General features: G+C 49.3%; 1 protein-coding gene across 3 annotated transcripts in view; it reads left to right on the top strand.

The window, feature by feature from the left end:
- RALY (RALY heterogeneous nuclear ribonucleoprotein) overlaps positions 1-18,016 on the top strand; it is a 119,192-nt gene extending 101,176 nt beyond the window's left edge. For 2 of the 3 annotated variants that reach the window (XM_090152251.1, XM_090152250.1), the window contains 7 exons: positions 2,798-2,870; positions 9,737-9,784; positions 9,929-10,089; positions 11,187-11,300; positions 12,117-12,262; positions 16,147-16,195; positions 16,340-18,016. In XM_090152251.1, coding sequence (XP_090008377.1) covers positions 2,798-2,870; positions 9,737-9,784; positions 9,929-10,089; positions 11,187-11,300; positions 12,117-12,262; positions 16,147-16,191 — 587 coding nt within the window. In that variant the 3' untranslated portion in view covers positions 16,192-16,195; positions 16,340-18,016. The remainder of the gene's footprint in view (positions 1-2,797; positions 2,871-9,736; positions 9,785-9,928; positions 10,090-11,186; positions 11,301-12,116; positions 12,263-16,146; positions 16,196-16,339) is intronic. The other variant, XM_031605683.2, reaches the window with a different exon arrangement.
- Positions 18,017-18,467: the final 451 nt, after the last annotated feature.

The following is an 18,467-nucleotide window of genomic DNA, read 5'->3' as shown; positions in this document are numbered from 1 at the left end:
GGCTTCACGGCCACGTGGGCTGTACTGAAGTGGAGGGAAAGAAAGGGATGGGACAGGTATGGGCATGGTAGGCGTGTTGCTGGTGAGGCTGTCCCTGCCTCAGTGCATGGGCAGGGCTTGGAGGGACATGCTACCATCTTCAAAACAAAACTTGCAGGTACAACCAGTACTGTCAGGCTTCAAAAGCAGCATTCTGAATGTAAGTCTCAGACTATAATGTCCAGTCCTCTAAGCACCTGGAGCGTGGTGGCTGGAGCCAGTGTCCCTTTCCAGCTCCATGCAGTAACTTCAGCTGGTTGCACATGCAAGCAGTATAGGATTATAGGAAGAGCAGTAAACCAGTGCTCTTCAGGCCTACAGCTGCATTCTGGATGGCAGGAGCTCCCAGGGAATTACCACCCATGCACTGTGGGCAGCAGCTGGTGAAGGGGGAAAGCACCTCCAACCTACTGGGAGGCAGCAGCTTGCAGTAGTGCAGGGCAACATGTCCCAGTGCCAGCAGGAGTTGTGTAGCAGGGCATCCAAATCCAGAGCCACTCCTGCATGCCAGGCCTTAGCTTGAGCAAGGCAGCAGCTCGTCTTTCTATCTGGCATCTTCTTCATAAGATCAGTTCTCTATCTGGATGTCCTAATTGCATTTTATTCCATCTTTTCTTATTCTTCTTCCTTTATCAGCAGACATGTAAACTGTCAGACTTGCATTTTAACTGATCAGCAAGATACTGAATGCATCATTAAACTGAGGAAGCCGTGTCTGCAGCCCATCCCTCACTGGGTCATGGACTGCTCTGCCAGGCAGGTCCTGGCTACCACTGTGCTTTCTGTAGAGGCTTTTAGAAAATCCAGTCATTGCAGGAGGCCATCACCACTTCAGTGCAAGAGCTCTGCACTTCAGGCTGGATCCACACCAGTAATCTGTCCCTGACATCTTTGCTAGACAAAGAACAACCTCCTCATTTCGTGCAGGAAGAGACCCCTGGTTATGGGCAGGGGGGGGATATATACCATGGTCTGAGCAAATGGATTCAGTGATGAGGAGTAGGGAGCCAGAATGGAAATGGGATACAAAATGTGTCCAGGCTGATGTGCATGCTGAGCTCTTGTCTTTCTGTGTTCATTGACAAGGGAGTCCTGGGGGTTCTGACGGCTCATCACTGCTGCAGGTCGAAAGTACAAATTTCCTACTCTGACTGCACACCGCAGTGAAGGCTCTGTGGTGCTATTTCCAGCAGCGCGTACCAGCAAATTGAGCTAATTGTTGTCATTATCCACATTATCCACCACTCGGCTTTCGTTGCATCTCCCTGGAAGGGTGTCAGTCAGCATGGTGCTGTCAGTTGCTCTCCGTTTTGCAGGAAAAGTGACTGGCAGTTTGCAAGATGCACCATGACAGCAGAATGGGTTCACAGCAGGAGAACTGGAGCTGAGCAGGGTTGTGCTCTGGGATGCACCATGGAAGAATTTATTCCTCTCTTCCTCTGTGGCATTGCCAAAGGCATTGTGATGTTCCAAAATGGAAAGACATCCATGTTGGCAGCAGCCATCCACAGAGCTGTCCTGTTCAGATTCATGTTCAGGCTCAGCATTCTTCTACATTTCCGTTAGCAGCTGAATATGGAAGGGTGGAGAGTGAAAGGCAGCAATGAAAGGAGGCATTTTGATCGGAACGTGTCCCCGTGCCAGCACACAGCATGGCCACCATGGGTAGTGGTCCCTTTGCTTGCAAGGAACACATTTCTAGAGCATGCACGTGATGTTAAGCACAAGTCTTGTGCTCAGCTGATCAAGGGAGCTACAGCCACTGAGCAAATAACTGCAATTAATTTCCAACTCCAGAAGCAAGATAGTAATGCACACCCAGATGGCTGCAGTTGTCCTTTCCTATCCCTGCCAGAAGAAACCTCCAGTGACTCAGGCTGTTGTGACAGGACAAGATAATAGGATTTCAGACTAAAAGAGGGAAGATTTAGATTGGATATAAGGAAAAAGATGGTGGTAAGGCACTGTCACAGGCTGCCCAGAGAGGTGGTGGATGGCCCATCCCTGTAGACATTCAGGGTCAAGCTGGAGGCTCTGAGCAGCCTGATCAAGATATAGATGTCGTTGTTCATTGCGTGGGAGTTGGACCAGATGATCTTTAAATATCCCTTCCAACTCAAAAGATCCTATGATTTGCAGTGTCCAGAAGCATCTAGACAGACTTATGGTCACTCTTGGTGCTGGCTTGCCAGGCTCTTGGCTATCTCCATGAAATTGGCTCTATCACTTTATTCCCACATCAAAAATATGTTTGGCAGTGAGACTGAGGAGAGAAATTTCCTCCACAGATTAGAGCAACCCGTTCTCCCTGCCCTTCATCAAAGATGTATCGAAGAGATCAATTGGGTGCATGCCCCTACACTTCATGCACTTTTTAATGCATCCCAGTCTAAAGCAACTTGTGGCTTGTGCTTAACACTCATTTTTATTCTAGAAGGAGCAAGGAATAAATTGGAACTACTGGCAGTTTTCTGTATTCTGTGCCTTATCATAACAGCACTGTGCTCCCCTGGGAGGCCTGCCCTGAATTTGTGTACATGGGTTTGAGCGTGTCCAGAGGCACTGACTTTGAAAATGAGTGTTTTGTATCTGTGTAGAGCAAGAGGAAAACATTTGCCTTCCTGTGAAGGTCCAGCAGGGACCAGCTGAAGGAAGGCAGGAGTGCAGCAGGTCTATCCCAGCAGAGTGCAGTGGGGCTGTGCCTCACTCCCAGTTCTCATGGGCACACAAGGTAATGTTGTGACTTTGTTTGTTGCAGATATCAACATGGCTGGGGAACCTAAACCTAACAGACCTAAGGGGCTGAAGAGAGCAGCCTCCACATTATACAGGTAGGTCACCACGAACCTCCCAGCCCAAGCTCTTTGGGCTGGTATTTCCCTGAAACTGCTGCCCTGATCTCCCTGATGCCTGCCCCAGGCAACCAGGCCATTCCTGTCTTGTCAGACTTTCTTCTCCCATGGCCTTTCCTGAGCCTGGCCCTTGCAACCCCACTCAGGGCTGGGCTTAAGGGTCAAATCAATGGCAGACCCAGGGCTGGCCAAGGCCTTTGTTGTGAGACTCCACCTGAGAATGGCCTGACCCAAAAACGGTGTAGGAAGTCATCAGATCAATGAGGAGGTGACCAAGGAGATAATCAGAGGAAGTCCCAAGGGAGCCAGTGATTCAGAGCAGTGAAGAGGATGCCGAGCATGGGGGCATAAGAACAAGTGGGACATGGGGTAGGTCTATGGGAGATGTAGGGTGTTACAGATGTCAGAGTGAGTTTTCAGTGCCAACTCCAGAGACTTCATTATGATTCTCGTGATAACTGATGATTTTCATTGAAGCCCCACAGTCTGAGTGTGGGAGAAGCTCACGTTCCTGCTCCTGAGGTTGCAGAAAGAAAAATCTGAAAAGGTATTTTGAGAGCACCTTGAAGGTTTAAGAACCCAAAAACAAATAACAAGATCCCAAAATGTGTTTTATTTATAAATTTAAGTGATTGTATTCACATGGAGACTAGGGCACTAAGTCAATATTTAGAAAGTGTGATGTTGGGAATACACGAATGAAATGAGTATCAGTGCTATAGGTGCATGTTGCAACAAGAGAAAATCATGAGAGAACTGTGGGTTTTTCTCTGAGAAGAAAAGAAGTGAGGGATGAAGAGAAGTGAAAAAACTACGATTCAGACTCAGTCCAATAGCACAGTGCTAGTAAATGGCAAAACTTAGCAGTGCAGTGTGCTGCTGACGTAGCTAAACCCACCAGAGCTTCAGAAACCCACCCACCACCACCCCCAAGGCATCTGCCGAGACCTTCCCTGAGCCTCACAGCTCAATTCTTTGCAGCATTCACAAGACAAATTCTCCCTCCCTTCCCCAGCCAGCATGTTCTCCCCTGCTTTTCCCCCTGCTTTGGCTCATAGGTCTAGCCAGGAAGGTGATGCTGGGAAAGGGAGCAGCATCACCGGCGCAGACCTGCTGCTCCACACGGACTATCACAAGTCCATGGGGCCAGATGGGGTCCACCTGAGGGTGCTGAGGGAGCTGGCAGGGGTGATTGCCAAGCTGTGTTTCACCATCTATCAGCAGTCCTGGTCAACTGGAGAGGTCCCAGATGACCGGAGACCTGCTAATGTGACACTCAGCTGTAAGAAGGGTTATAAGAAGGATCTGGGGAACTACAGGCCCGTCAGCCTGACCTCAGTGCCAGGCATGGTTATAGAATAGTTCATCTTGAGTGAGACCACACAACATGTGCAGGACAACTGGGAGATCAGCCTGAGGCAGCATAAGTTTACAAAAGGCAGGTCCTGTTCTTGTTTGGCCAACCTGATCTCCTTCTGTGACCAGGTGACCTGCATGGTGGATGAGAGAAAGGCTGTGCATGTAGCCTGTATAGACTGCAGCAAAGCCTTTTGTCACTGTCACCCACTGTCTTTTGGAGAAGCTGGCAGTCCGTGGCTCAGTTACACTCTTTGCTGGGTGAGACACTGTCTGGATTGCTGGTCCCAGAGAGTGGTGGTGAATGGAGTTACATCCAGCTGGTGACTGGTCACAAGTGTTGTTCCCCAGGGGTCAGTATTGGTATTGTTCAGTATCTTTATTGATGATTTGGATGTGCAAATTGAGCGCACTCTCAGTAAGTTTGCAGATGACACCAAGGTGGGGAAAAGTGCCTGGGGGTAAGAAGGCCCTACAGAGGGGTCTGGACAGGCTGATGGATGGGCTGAGGCCAATGGGATGAAGTTCAGTGAGAATAAGTGCTGAGTCCTGCATTGTGGTCACAACAACCCCACTACAGGCATGGGGCAGAGTGGGTGGAAAGCTGTGCAGAGGGAAAAGGACCTTGTTAGCTGACAACTGGCTGAACACGAGACAGCACTGTGCCCAGGTGACCAAGAAGGCCAACAGCATCCTGGTTTGTGTCAGAAATGGTGCAGCCAGCAGGAGGTGATCGTCCCCTGCAGCCAGCGCTGGTGAGGCTTCACTTTGAGTGCTGTGCTCAGTGTTGGACCCCTCGCTACAAGAAAGACATTGAGGCCCTGGAATATGTCCAGAGAAGGGCATTGAAGCTGTGAGGGGTCCAGAGCACAAGTGTTATGGAAAGCAGCTGAGGGAACTGGGATTGTTCAGTCTGGAGAAGAGGAGGTTCAAGGGAGACCTCATCACCCTCTGTAACTCCCAGAAAGGAGGTTGTGGTGAAATGGGGCTCAGCCTCTGCTCCCAGGTAACAGCAATAGGATAAGAGGGAATGTCCTCAGGTTGCACCAGGGGAGCAAACTGCTTGCGAATTGCTCCAAGAGTCTTAGTGTAGATTTAACCCAGCTTTGCCCTTAGCCACAGCCTTCTGGTTTTGCAGGAAGAAAATGTACATCTGTGCATCATCTCCACTGTTGTATGGAAATGGAGATGACACAAATCCTTCTATGTAGTTGAACACATACAACTTGCATGGTGCCATAATGCAAATCATTCGTTCCATATATTAGATGATAGAGCATTTCTTTGTCAGCATTTACTCTTCATCTCTGCCTTGACCACTAATTCTCTGTTGAAATGATCAGTGTTTCAGCCTTCCGGGCTGCCATGTAGCTGAAGAGAGAGATATTTGCTTCCTCTCACAGATATGGATGTGTTAAAATATGGGCCATAGACTGCTCTGAGCTTCAGCAGTATTTCATCCCAGGTTGATGACAGATTTAAACTTTGCCATCTGGACTAGCAGTGCTTATGCTATCTCGTGGAAAGCCAGGAACCCAGGTTTGCAGTGAGCTGTGGTTATAGCATTTCCTAACCATTGTAAATTTTTCTGAATGTTAGACTTCAAAAATCGCAGCACAGTAATTTATAGAAATGCTGTGTTAAACACACAAGATTATTTTTTCAGTGGTTGGGTTTTACTTTGCCTAGCTCCAAGTGTGCATGAGAGAGGCAAGTATTAGAGAAGGCAAGACAAAGGATATCTCATTTTGGACTAAAGGAAGCAAAAATCTTGACAGTCTTATCTGATCCATCAGCCCCAGGGTATGTTTGGATGTTTAACTGAAATCCTTTGGGAGGTATCCTCCCATCCACCTCCAGAAGGTAGAACATAACCCGAGGTTTACACCATCATCAGTTTTTGGAAGTGCTTTTGCAAAAGCCGGACAGACAGACAGTGGAAAACTTTGCTGCCATCACTGTTCTGCCCAGGTTCCTGCTGCAGGGCATTGAAGCAGACAGAGCTGTACTGACCACAGACCTCTGTCCTTCCGAGTGATGTTGGTGCTAAAAGGACAGGCAGCCTTGGGACAACCTGAGTCCTGCAGGAACCACACAGCGTGATGGGCACAGACCTCCACTGCCATTTCCACAGCCTGTGGTCACATCTGGACAATGTCCTTCAGCCCAGCTGGCATCCACATCCCTTATTGTACCCATTGCAGCCCAAAAGCTGCAGTCACACCACCTCCAGTCAAGCAGAGAGTGACACCCTATGCCCTTTGGTGCCAGATTTGCCAGCACAGGGCTGCGAAACAGCCCCAGGGAAGAGTAGAGGTGGACAACGGTACCCATGGGGTCCAGCACTGGTGAGGACTTGTGCAGCCCTTCTGCAGCCCCAGTGTCTCAGAAGTGCTGGGCTCACTTCCAGCTTTTCTCTCCCAACTTCCCAGCTAGTCGCAGGAGGAAAGAACCTCACTCCCGATGTGCAGAGCTTTAAAAACTCTCTATTTAACCATGGCCAGATTTTCCAAGTAGCTTTCCAGTAGATGTTATTTCTACTGCTGCACTAATTAAGGCTGTGCAATTGTTAGTAGAAGGGTGGAAGCTGAGCACAACGTGTTGCTTGTGACGATCGGCCCAGGTAATTAAAAGCACAGTCACTCAGCTTCACGTTGCTATTCAGGTCCATGCTCAGAAATGGCACCTCAAATGTAATGTAAATTCAGCACCTAAAAACAATTGCCCTTCAATTAGAAGTGTGTGGGTTCTGCACCTTTGTGAGTCATTACTAAATGTTATTTAATTGCTCAAGAATAGCGATGTAGAAGGAAAATGCATCAGGAGTCATGCTGCTTGACATGGCCTTACAGGATTCTGCTGCCTCTCTCTCTGATTGTCCCTGCTTTCATTTTAAAGGGCACAGTGTCACCAACTGATTGAAAAATGGCAAAAATTATTCACGTACATAAAGGAAGCCCTGTCAGGTCACTGAGTAATGATTCATCTACTGCAGGAAGGTTTATCCTACGTGCAGGGAAATTATCAGGTGTACACATTTCAGATAAATCACTGAAGCTAAGACTTTTTACTGGCATTTTTCTATTCTCATGTTGGAAGAGTTGCCCTTTGCTCCACGCCTGACTTCTAAGGCAGCTGGTAAGAGCATCCAGCACTGCCTCCCTCCTCCCACAACCTCCTGCAGGACTGGCCATGACCTGCATGGCGTGTTACAGCAGGTTTCAGACTTCAAAAAAACCCTCATTTGAGCCCTCTGCATTCCTGGAGGGCTGTATTGTGATTTCCAGGTATGAAAGAAGCTGAGGTCAGAGTGTTTGCCATCTCTCACCACACTGAGTCAGAGGCAGACTCCTCTCACACACATTCAGCCCTCCACTCTGTTGGGGCTTTCATGGGGTCTGGTTGTCTGGACTCCCTTTGTGCTTGCTGGATTAAAAAAAAAACTTCATTCACTGCAGTTCGCTTGACATTACTTCAGCTGTCTGCCTTTGGCTGTGATGAGCCATGGCCTGGAATTGCCTCTTGCTTGGATGTGTTGGGATGTGTTTACATTCCTGCTGGCTGAAGCTAAACAAGACACATCCCACTGTTTTGGGGGGAAGTCAGAACCAACTCTCCAGGATAATTAAGCATCTACTTCCTTTTGGAAATTAATTAAAGAATATTTGGGGTCAGAGCTGGATGATTCCCCTCATCCTGGCTTTCCACCCCCAAAAAATTAGTAGGTGGCCCTGGACCCCACGTCCTACACATGGAGTGTGCTGCAAGCAAACCCTGCTCTGAGCCCGTGGATCTGCTGGTGGGGAGCAAAGGTCTGGAGAAAAGCCAGCTCAGATCCAGCACCTCACACATGATACGGGTGAGAAGAAAGCAGTGAGGGTATTTCTGAGTTGTGCCAAATGCCCCCTATTTGAGTTGCTCATCAGGAAATGGTCTCAAGTTGCTTCATGACCTCCAAGTGCTTCCCAACAAGAGATGGTCCTGATTCCTCCCCCTCCAGAGTCCTTAAGCTGCATAGTGAGGTCCCCAGTATCCTCTCCTGCCCATGGGTACAGAGAGTATTGGTGGCCTTGCTGGGGCTAGTCAGGAGCATTTCACCTGAACCTGTCAGATCTGATGAATGTCACAGAATTGTAGCAATTTCATTTAAGTTGCAGCTAAAGAAAGAAAAAGAAAGGAAGCGTGGGAGTCTGACAGCATAGAAGAATCCTCATTCAATTTTCCTTTCAAATGACATCCTATTTTGATTCTATTCTGTGTTTATTGGATTCAAACAGAATTGGAGTCAAACATGCCTAGTGATCAAAATAGACTGGAGAGCCGAGGGCAGCTGTTGTTCTTGGAGATCTTCTGTATTTTCAGGCTTCATCCCAGGGCTGAATGGAAATAAAGTTATTGGTCTTGAAAAAATACATCTTCTCTTTCCATACGAACAGGCTGGTTATATTCCAGCAAGAGTTGATGCAGTAGGAATTACCTTTGCCTTTCAGCTGTGAAAAGCACGAGAGAGAATAAATACAGACCACGCAGGGTTTTGGATGCGAGGCTGCTGTGCAGCCAGCAGGCATGGTGTCTTCAAGACAGGTCAGAAGGGGAGGGTGCCAAACCAAAGCACAAGGTAGAATGGCCAATGCCAGCACAGATGCCCTGGGTTAAGGCTGAACCATGCTGTCCAGCAGCCACCTTGGCCAGCCACCCATCCTTTGTGTCACTGCTTCCTTACAATGCAGGACTCCACATTTACTCCCAGGCTACATACTTGAGTGCTCACTCTTCTCTCTTCCCAATATCATCTTGTTCCTATTAGTACTTTATGGTTTCACTACACACCTTTTGCTTTCAAGGGCTGCAGTAACCATTCTCTTTCTTCACAGCAGCACAGCTTCTCATGCAACCAGCAGTAATCCAGGCAGCAGCACACAGGATGTGGGGAGGATCTTGCTGTGTGGGGGGAACTTAAAACATCCTCAATAGCAAAGATGTTAAATGAATAAAAATCACCTTCTTTCTGACTTCTTCCCTACCAATTGTATATGATAAGAACAAGAATCGTAGCAGGGTAGCAGCAGGGCAGGTAGGGCTGATGTGGATGCAGTCCAAGCATACAAAGTGCAGGAGGGAGGGATGTCAGCAGTGCCCTGGGAGCAGGTAAACCAGTGCAGTACAGACACAGCCCCTCAGCCATGTTTGGAGCTCCTCTGCCCGGTGAGCTGGTGCTGGAGGGCTGCCCCTGCTCTGGGACTTGGTCTTTGTTTGGAACATGACATCCTCGCAGCGTGTGCGTGGACAATTGCCCCCAGCCCCTTTCTGTAGATGTTAACCCATCTGCACTTCTTGCTTCTCCCTCGGGCAGCCCCAGCTTCACCCAACATCACCCCCTGTGTGCTGCACGACCCCGTGGCCATCAGCTCTGTGAATGGGGTGGGTGGTGGCTGTAGGAATACCTCATCAGTAGTAATTAACCTGTGTCATCCTGCTTCTTCCTGCAGCGGCTATGACTTCGACTATGACTATTACAGAGACGATTTCTACGACAGGTGAGCCGGGGAGGCTGCAGCCGAAGGGGCATTTATGTGAGTTGTGAGGGGCAGGCATGGGTCCTGGCAGCAGCACCCGACGGTCTGACCTGCCAGGGCCCGGGCTGTGGTGCTTCAGCTCCTGCTTCCCCCGTATCCCTGCAGGCTCTTTGAGTACCGGGGCCGGGTGTCTCCGGTGCCCAGGGTGGTTCCAGTGAAGCGGCCGCGGGTCACCATCCCCCTCGTCCGGCGTGTGAAGGCAACTCTCCCTGTCAAGCTCTTCGCTAGATCGGCTGCCATTGCCAACAGCTCGGCCAAGCTGAAGTGTGAGTATGTGTGTGCAGAGCAGGGCCTGCTCCTGCCATCTACAACACGGCCCCCAGCCTCCAGCCGGGCACCCACGGGGCTGGGTGCTCCCGGGGCAAAACCTGCAAAACCCCAAAACACCTGCAACCAGCAACATAGGGAGGGCTTTTCAGAAGCCCACGAGTTGCAGATGCGGCGGGAGAAGGTGTAAACAGAAGGTGTAATCCACAAGGGTGGATCCTCACCTATGCCACAGTTGGAGTGATGGCACATCCAAGTGCCAGCTCCTGCCCCATGCGGGATGTTGTATGGTATGGGAGTATCCCTTTGGCCAGTTTAAGTCAGCTGTCCTGTTTCTATCCCCTCCCAGCTCCTCGTGCCCTCCCTCGTTGATAGGACAGTAGGAGAAACTGAGAAAACTGAAATGTCCTTGGCTATGTATAGCACTGCTCAGCAACAACTTGCATTATCAACATTGTTTTTCTCCTAAAACCAAAACACAGCATCATTCCAGACACTGTGGAGAAAAGCAAATCTGTCCCAACTGAAACTAAGACAGCTCCTCAGGGCAGGAAAGACACTGAGGTCATGGAGTGTGACCAGAGAGGGGCAGTGGAGCTGTGAGGGGTCTGAAGCACAAGTCTTATGGGAGCGGTTGAGAGAGCTGGGATTGTTCAGTCTGAAAGAGGCTCAGGGGAGACATAATAGTTCCCTACAGTTCCCTGAAAGGAGGTTGTGGTGAGATGGGGATCAGTTTCTGCTCTCAGGTAACAGCAATAGGATGAGAGGGAATGGCCTCCACTTGTACCAGGGGAGGTTCAGGTTGGATATTAGGAAATAATTCTCAGGAAGGCGGGTAATGCACTGGCACAGGCTGCCCAGGGAGGTGGTGGAGTCACCATCCCTGGAGGTGTTCAGGAAGAGGTTTGATGTGGCACTGAGGGCTGTGGTCAGTGGGCACGGTGGGGATGGACTGGGGTTGGACTAGAAGACCTTAGGGTCATTCCCAACCTTAATGATTCTATGATTCTGTGAGAGGCCCCAGTGCAGCAAAGGCTGTGCTCCCATTTCAGCCAAGCCCATGCTGGCTGACACCTCTCTGTCTTTTCCTTCCAAGTGAAGTGCAGTGAGCTTCAAACCATCAAAACTGAGCTGACACAGATCAAATCCAACATCGATGCTCTGCTGGGCCGGCTGGAGCAGATTGCTGAGGAACAGAAACAGTCCACAGGTCAGTTGGGTGTGTGCTGGGGCCTGGGGTGCTGCTTGAGGATGGGCAAAGACCATGTCAGAGCTGCTCTGCAAAGCCATTGTGGCGTGTAACATATTCTGAGCACTGACATTGAAGTATCTCTCCTGGGTTCCAGGTGGGGAGGTCCCTCAGACACAGAACAAGAGGTTTCTGTAGCCCCCAAGCACGTAGGGTGCTATGCTAACAAACAAGACAGAAGTCCCAGCCCTAAGGAGTTTAAAATTCTATTTGTCATTAAATTCTCAGCTCCAGGCCCTCAGCAGTTTCTTGGAGAAGTTGCTGCTTTGCAAAGGTACTTTGTTCTTCTCTCAAAACTGAAATTCAGAGTTGAAATATGGATCGTGTTTCAGTGGAAACACTGGTTTGTTCTTCTCAGTGTTTAGAAGGAGAAAACAGCACGGAAGTATCAGAGGGCATTGAAGCATCTCAGCAAAATAAGTGGTCAAAAAAAACTTCTGTGCTGCCAATTAATAGGGGCTGCCAAAATCACACACCCAACCCCCTCCAATTATAGAATGGGAGTTTTTTTTCTTCTACAGCACAGTTTGATTTTATTCCATTTGGATTATTGTTTGCGTTACTTCTGCCTCCCACACTCACTCAGAGGGATGCAGAAGGGCGGCCAGCTCTGCTGTTTTCTAGCAGCTCCTTCAAAATTAGCAAAACTTCCCATTGCAGAATAAACCCTAAATCCTTTATTTACACAGCAACTTAGTCCTGGGGCCCTGTGGATCAGTCTGATCAGGCTGCAGCCATCACCCCCTGATCCTGATGCCTTGGCTCTTGCTCTCACAGAGGTACGGAAGAAGGTGGATGGCAGCAAAAGCGAAGTCTCACAGGAAGACACAGCGTCAGAGGCAGAGGTCAACACAGAGGAGCCACTGAATGGAGATGAGGGAGAGGAGGAGGGCCTTGCACGGGATGAGTGTGAAGATGAACTGGTAAGAGAGGCTGGCTAGCGTGTCCCCAAGCAGGGGACCGCAGTTTTACCAGAACTCGTTAAACCCCCCCAGGACGTTTTCTCCTCCCAGAAGGAAATTGTTGTATTTAATCCCATGATTGTTCACAGCTTGTTCTTCCTAGCTGCTCTGTGGCTTGCAAAAGCTGTGACCTCGTAAATGCTGCAGAAACACTGCTGGGTTCTGAAATTCAGACTACTTTTATCTTTGATTTCAAAATAATTAATGAATGTTTTAATTAAGTTGCTTTGTTCCAAAGGAAGTGGGTCTCAGATGAATGGAAACGTGTTAAAGACAGACCATGTTGTGTTAACTGCACTTTCCTAACAGCATGGATTTGCAACGCCCTTTGTCCAAGGGACACCAAATAGCAGAAATGTGGTTATAAAGTCTCAGCAGGCCTCTGTGCGTGATGCTGAGCACCATAGCAAGGGCAGCAGTTTCCTCTGAGTGTGGCTAGCCTGATTTGTGCACATCAGCTTTAGTCCTGCCCCGAATAAGGACTGGTGAACCTAGGGAGCAGATTTTTGTCGGCCTTTCTCACTACACAGCACTGGTGGCACTAGAAGTGAGGATGGAGATCACTGTCCCTTTCTTCTGCCTCACCCCATCATCACTGAGCTGATCACATACCATTTCATTCTACCTATGGCCAAAAAGCTTAGGACACTGACCAGCTGTTTGCACTCTTCCACTCTACTGCTGGAGTCATGATGGATGAGGGATCTGAATGGGGTCTGAATGGGGTCTTTCAACTGTTTCAGTTTCAGGGGCCTCATTGCTGAAATCTGTGACCCCTGCTAAATCTGAGAAGAGATGATTAAGGGGAGACATCATAAGAGACTGCTAGAAGGAAGAAAGGCAAAAGCTGGCCTCCTTCTCTGTGTGCATTAGGATAAGGAAGGCCGGGTTTACATCAAAGGAAGCAAGTGATAGAAATTAGGAGAAAACTCACTGAAAAACTGTGATGATAAAGGGCACACAGGTTGTCAACAGAAAATATGGACTTTGCTGCCATTCGTGGGATAAGAACACAGACTGGAAATGATTTAAGAATCATAGAATGACGGATTGGCAGAGGTTGAAAGAGACCTTCAGGATCATCCAGCTCCAACCTCCTGCTGTGGGCAGGGACACCTCACACCAGATCAGGCTGCCCATCCACCCAGCCTGGCCCTGATAGGGCATCTACAGCTTCTCTGGGCAGCCTGTGCCAGCACCTCACCACCCTCATCATGAACATTTTTTTCCTTTTATCTAATCTAAATCTACTCTTTTCCTGTTTAAAACCATTACCTCTTGTCCTATCACTACATAACTTTGTAAGAAGTCCCTCTCCATCTCCTTCAAGAAGAGCTTATCAGGGATGGGTGAACAAGTGCACTGTTTCAGGCCCTAACACTTCTATTTTCTGTTATTCTCTGATTTGAAAGTGACATGGAGTTCGGAAATATTTTACTGCCTACTTCAGACAGGCTCAGATGCGCTCAGCATGAAGCAGGTTAATGTGTGGAACTTGTCTGCAGGGGTGTTTTCTTAAACACTGCAAGGCAAATCGCAAGGGCCATCCTTTACATTTTGCTCCTGACCTTAGAGCACTGAGCAGTTTTGAAGTCTTTCCATCTCCTGGGGAGTGAGTTCTTCATCCCGTGTCTTTGGCTTACAGCCTTCAGTTTACAGACTGCCACTGGGCTCAGGGGTCTGGGAGGGCACAAGACAGACCTAACCAGTTAACTGGGAAAAAAATGACCCTTGAATACATTGACCTTTTCCATCAGCTTTGTCATTGGGTCCCCTGCTTCACTGAGCAGAGGGCTTAATTTTTCCTTAGCTTTCCTTTTACTGCTGGTGTACCTACAGAAGCTCTTCTTCTTTGCCCTTCACATCCCTCACCAGTTCCAACTCCAGGCTTTTGGCTTTCCTAACACTTTCAGCTTAGCTGGAGTGACAGCTCTGTATTCTTCCCGAGTGGCCCAGCCTTGCTTTCACTTCTGGGTTCTGTTCTTTCTGTAGGAAGAAGCTTGGTTTGGCCTATGCTGTGCATTCTTGCTGGTCTCTTGTCATGCCTGCCCAACCACACAGCAGTACGGGCTGTTCTCATGCTTTGAGGCAGGTGGTCTTGAAGGAGACCCAGCTCCTCTGTGTTCTGTGAGCCAACAGAAAGGCTGCCTGTGGGATTCTGCCCAACAGACCCCAAATCTGCTCTCTTAAGTCCAATTCTGTTGTTTGTCTTAGTCATTTCTCCCAGGAAATTCAACTTCATTGTCTTATTGCCACTTCAGCCCAGACTTCTTTCCACCTTCACACTGTTGTCTGGATCTGCCTTGTTCATGGGCTGCGTGTCCAGAAGAGCATCATGCTGACCCCTTGTCAGTCAGCTGCATCAGGAAAGCTTTCTTGATGTTCACCAGAAATCTGTGGGGTTGCCTGCACCCAGCCCTGTTGACTTTCCAGAAGATTGGAAAGGTTGGTCAGGTTCATGAGGAGTACAAGTGCCTGCAAGCCAGGAGGCTTCCTCCAGCCATCCCCAGTAGGTGTTGTATCATGTGGCATGCACCAGGTGCCCACCACGATGTCACATAAGTTGTTCTGTCTCCTGATCCTCAGCCACATGCTCTCATGCCTGTTCCAAGGCAAATCTCCACGCATTTGAGCCCTTCCTTTGCCCAGGGCACGTGCCACCTGACTTGGTTTTCCTGAAGAGCCTGTTTTCAGGGCACTACACCTGCTTTCTAACTGCAGCTCTGCAGACAAAGAAGGAACCTTTGTTCTGCTGCCAGAACTCACAAGCCTCCAGGCTTCCCATCTTGGGAATCACCATCCGTAGCTCTTTTGGGCGCAGTCTCCAGCTGTTCCTTGTTCATGCATTGCACACTTCAGAGTTTTTCCCCCACAGGGGCTCTGTAAACACCCACTTGAGTTCCCTGATTGCACAAGGCTATTTCCCTCCATCAGTGCCTCCTGCTAACCAGGTTGTGACTGGTCTCTCTTGCCTTCTTTCTGGATCACCTGTTATCACTTGCAGACATCTCCTGGCTCCATTTCCATCTGTTCATTTTCAGTTCATGAAATAAAAGACTGCTGCTGAGCACCTAATTCATTTAATGATGCCATATTGCAGAATAGCTCCAGGAGGGCAATTTTCACATGCCTTATTTTCAAATCCACTCTCATATGGGGAGCAGTTCAGCACACTGCACTGCCATTGCAGCCTCTGGAGTGGTGAATAGCCTGAGTGTTACCCTGGAGGACGAGCTGTGCTGCAGACTGGTGCTGTGTCTCTGTTCACTAGCAGGCCTTGTGATGTTCCCCATTTGCCATTGCAGATCAGCCACCCCTGAGCATCTCTGTGCAGTTCCTGGAACTGCAAGGTCTGTGCTTACAGGTGTGGCCATTCCCAGGTCCAAATAAACTTCTCACAGTGCTAAAACAAGTCAAGACATATGGTGAAGCCCACTTTGTACAAATGCTGTGGCTACTTAATTCTCAGGTTAGCTGACCATGTGAAAGTCAGGGGTCTGTCCAAGTGCTCACTTAGCAATCAGTGCTCATCACTTGCAGCTTACACCTTGGGCTTAAAACCTTCCCCAGGGACATGCTGCTTTCCCACTGGAGGTCTGACTCTGGAGCAGCATAGATCAGACACCAGATTTCACACCACTACAGGAAGGTGGGCTTGATTTCATCCCAGTCTCTTTGAGCTTCAGCAGAAGCCAGACCTCAACACCAAGCAGGGAATCACACATCATGGGGTGACTGCCCACCATGGAACCAGCTGGTCTCTGCATGTGACACAGCACAGTGTCTGAGGCAAGGCAGGATGGGCACATGGTGATCTCCTGTCTCTGCTTCCCTTTCCCCTCCAGGAGAACAGCCATTACACAGACGTGGAGGATGCCAGACTACAGTAACCAGGTACAGCTCACACTGCTTTTTAGAAGCTGATTCAGCTGGGTCACTGATCAGCCCCTCGTTTCCTTTCCTACATCACACACTGTGTCCGTGAGGTTCCAGGAAAATGATGTACCCCTTTATCCTGTCCTTTGTCTCTCCTTGCAGCCCATTTAGAACAGCAGTGAGCAATGGTGTGAGGAAAGCACGAGGCTAAACCCTGCCCTGGCACGTTGAGCAAGACAAGCTAAATTGAAGTGCTGCTGTCATCTCTACCTGGCATTCAAAAGGAGAAACATGGCCCAACATCTTCCACCCATCTGTAAAGCAAAGACAAAGAAAACTCATCCCAGCAGATCCCCACGACCCCGTGCAATGGATTCAGAGCTCTGCAGCGAGCACAGGCAGCAACCAAACCCTGCGTGATCCATAATCACCCCTGGCTGGGTATGGACCCAGTGAGTCAGAGATGATACGGGGCTGTTGGCAGGAGAGGAAGGACAACTAAGACCATCTCAATAAAGACTTTTTTTTCCCATGCTAGGTGAGAGCCAGAGCATTTGGTAACTGGGGGAAAAGTACTGTCTCAGTTTGGACAATTTGTGTTCTCACACTTAAGGTCACTTTGAGGAACAGGATGTGGGGTGAGCTCTTCTGCCAGAGCGGTCACCTCCTGCTGTGGCTCTCATCCCATGCGCTGCTTCCAGGCAGACAGGAGCTGGTGGCTGTGCATGTGCTGTGCTCTTTGCAGCTGCTTGAAGAGAGGAGAAGGTAAGGAGATGCTGCCTGCAGGAGAGCAAGTGATCCCAAGCAGGAGAAACAAGACATGCGTCGTCTTCAGCCGTACAGCAGAAAAGAGGTGCAAGCATGCATCAAGCAGGTGGATGCAACCTTCTGGAGCAGCAGCTCCCTGGAAGGGCTGTGACCCATCTCCAGGCCCCTGCCCTGCTGCTCACATCTGTTCCTCAGACGGCTCTCCTGAGTCTCTGGGGACAGTGCTGTGCAGCTGCTGACCACCACAGCTGTGCTCCATCATCCGATGGCTCTGCAGTGCAGCTCCTGAGCGTGCTGAGGCCGATTACAGTGACCCCAGCACAACATGTGTGTGTGCAAGCATCTCTTTCTCCTGCTTTTGACCCATGCCACGTCCTGCAAGTAGGAGGCTGAAGCAGTCCTTTCTCACTACAACACCCAAGAAGTCTCTCAGCCCTTCTCATCTTGTTCCTTCCTCTTCCATGTGCTTATGCAGTTTTTCTGGGTTCAGAGGCAGATGGGGCTGAGACTCATGCAGCACTTTATTCAGATCAGTTGTGTCCTGCCCATCTCCCCTCTGTTTCCCACTCCCCCTCCAAAACACACACACAATCAGTGCTTTGAATCCAGAATGCTGTCCACACCTTCTCCTCAGTCCAACAGCCCATGTGCACCCCCCGGACTGCACAGGGTGCTCTGAAAGGGGACTCCTGCTTTCTGCTCCAGCGCTCAAAGCCAGACCTCTTCTACAGCATCTCTCTCTGAAGGGTGGAGGGGAGAACAGGTCATGGGGGCACCGCTTCCCTGCCCAGAGGACCATCCTGGAGCAAGCATGGCTCTTGAAGCACAATGTTTTATTTGCATTTCTTAGTTTTGAATAAGTCATGAGGGAATTAAGGGATCACCGTGCTTTCCCCTACCTTTTTCCGGTTCCTGTACACTTTATCCATTGTGTTGTACTGAGCCGTTGTAGAGCTGTTTTCTAGGCTTTGAGAGATGAGCTGCGGTTTTTGCTATGAACTGGCTGTGATGCTGCTGTCTGGGAGAAAGGTGACCTTGTACATACGATCCTGTATAATAAAAGAAAGAAATCTAAAGAAATCTAATTTGCTTTTGTTGTCTTCTCTGTCCTACACAGACACGTGCTTTTCTGCTGTATTTCACGAGCAAATCTTCTTTCCCTCCCTGAGCTTCAGCTCTGCCAGCAGGACTGGGTTTCTTTTGCTCAGGGTGTAAGGGCTGAGCTTTGAGAGCACTCTTCTCTCCATGCCCACCCTGAGCCCCATGCCCAGCCCAGCAGTGCTCCAGCTTGGTGCAGCAGTTGGTTTTAGGCCATTAGAGCATGGCCAAGGGCTCTTGGCACACAGCTGTTCTGATTCTGCTGAATTTTTGCAGAGGATGAAGGATTTGGGGAACTGTTAGGCAGGCCCTTGCCCGGCAGTTATCTTTGCTTTTAGCCGTAGATCCATCCTCGCAAGGTGAGTTTTGTATGGGACCGTGCAGCAGATCTCACAAAGAGGCAAAGGCAGAGCAGTGGGGTGGA

This window comes from Phasianus colchicus, chromosome 17, assembly GCF_987193195.1.
Source record: "Phasianus colchicus chromosome 17, bPhaCol1.hap1.1, whole genome shotgun sequence".
NCBI classification, from domain to species: Eukaryota; Metazoa; Chordata; class Aves; order Galliformes; family Phasianidae; genus Phasianus; species Phasianus colchicus.
The sequence above is the reverse complement of the archived record's forward strand: the minus strand, read 5'-3'. Positions and strand labels throughout refer to the sequence as shown.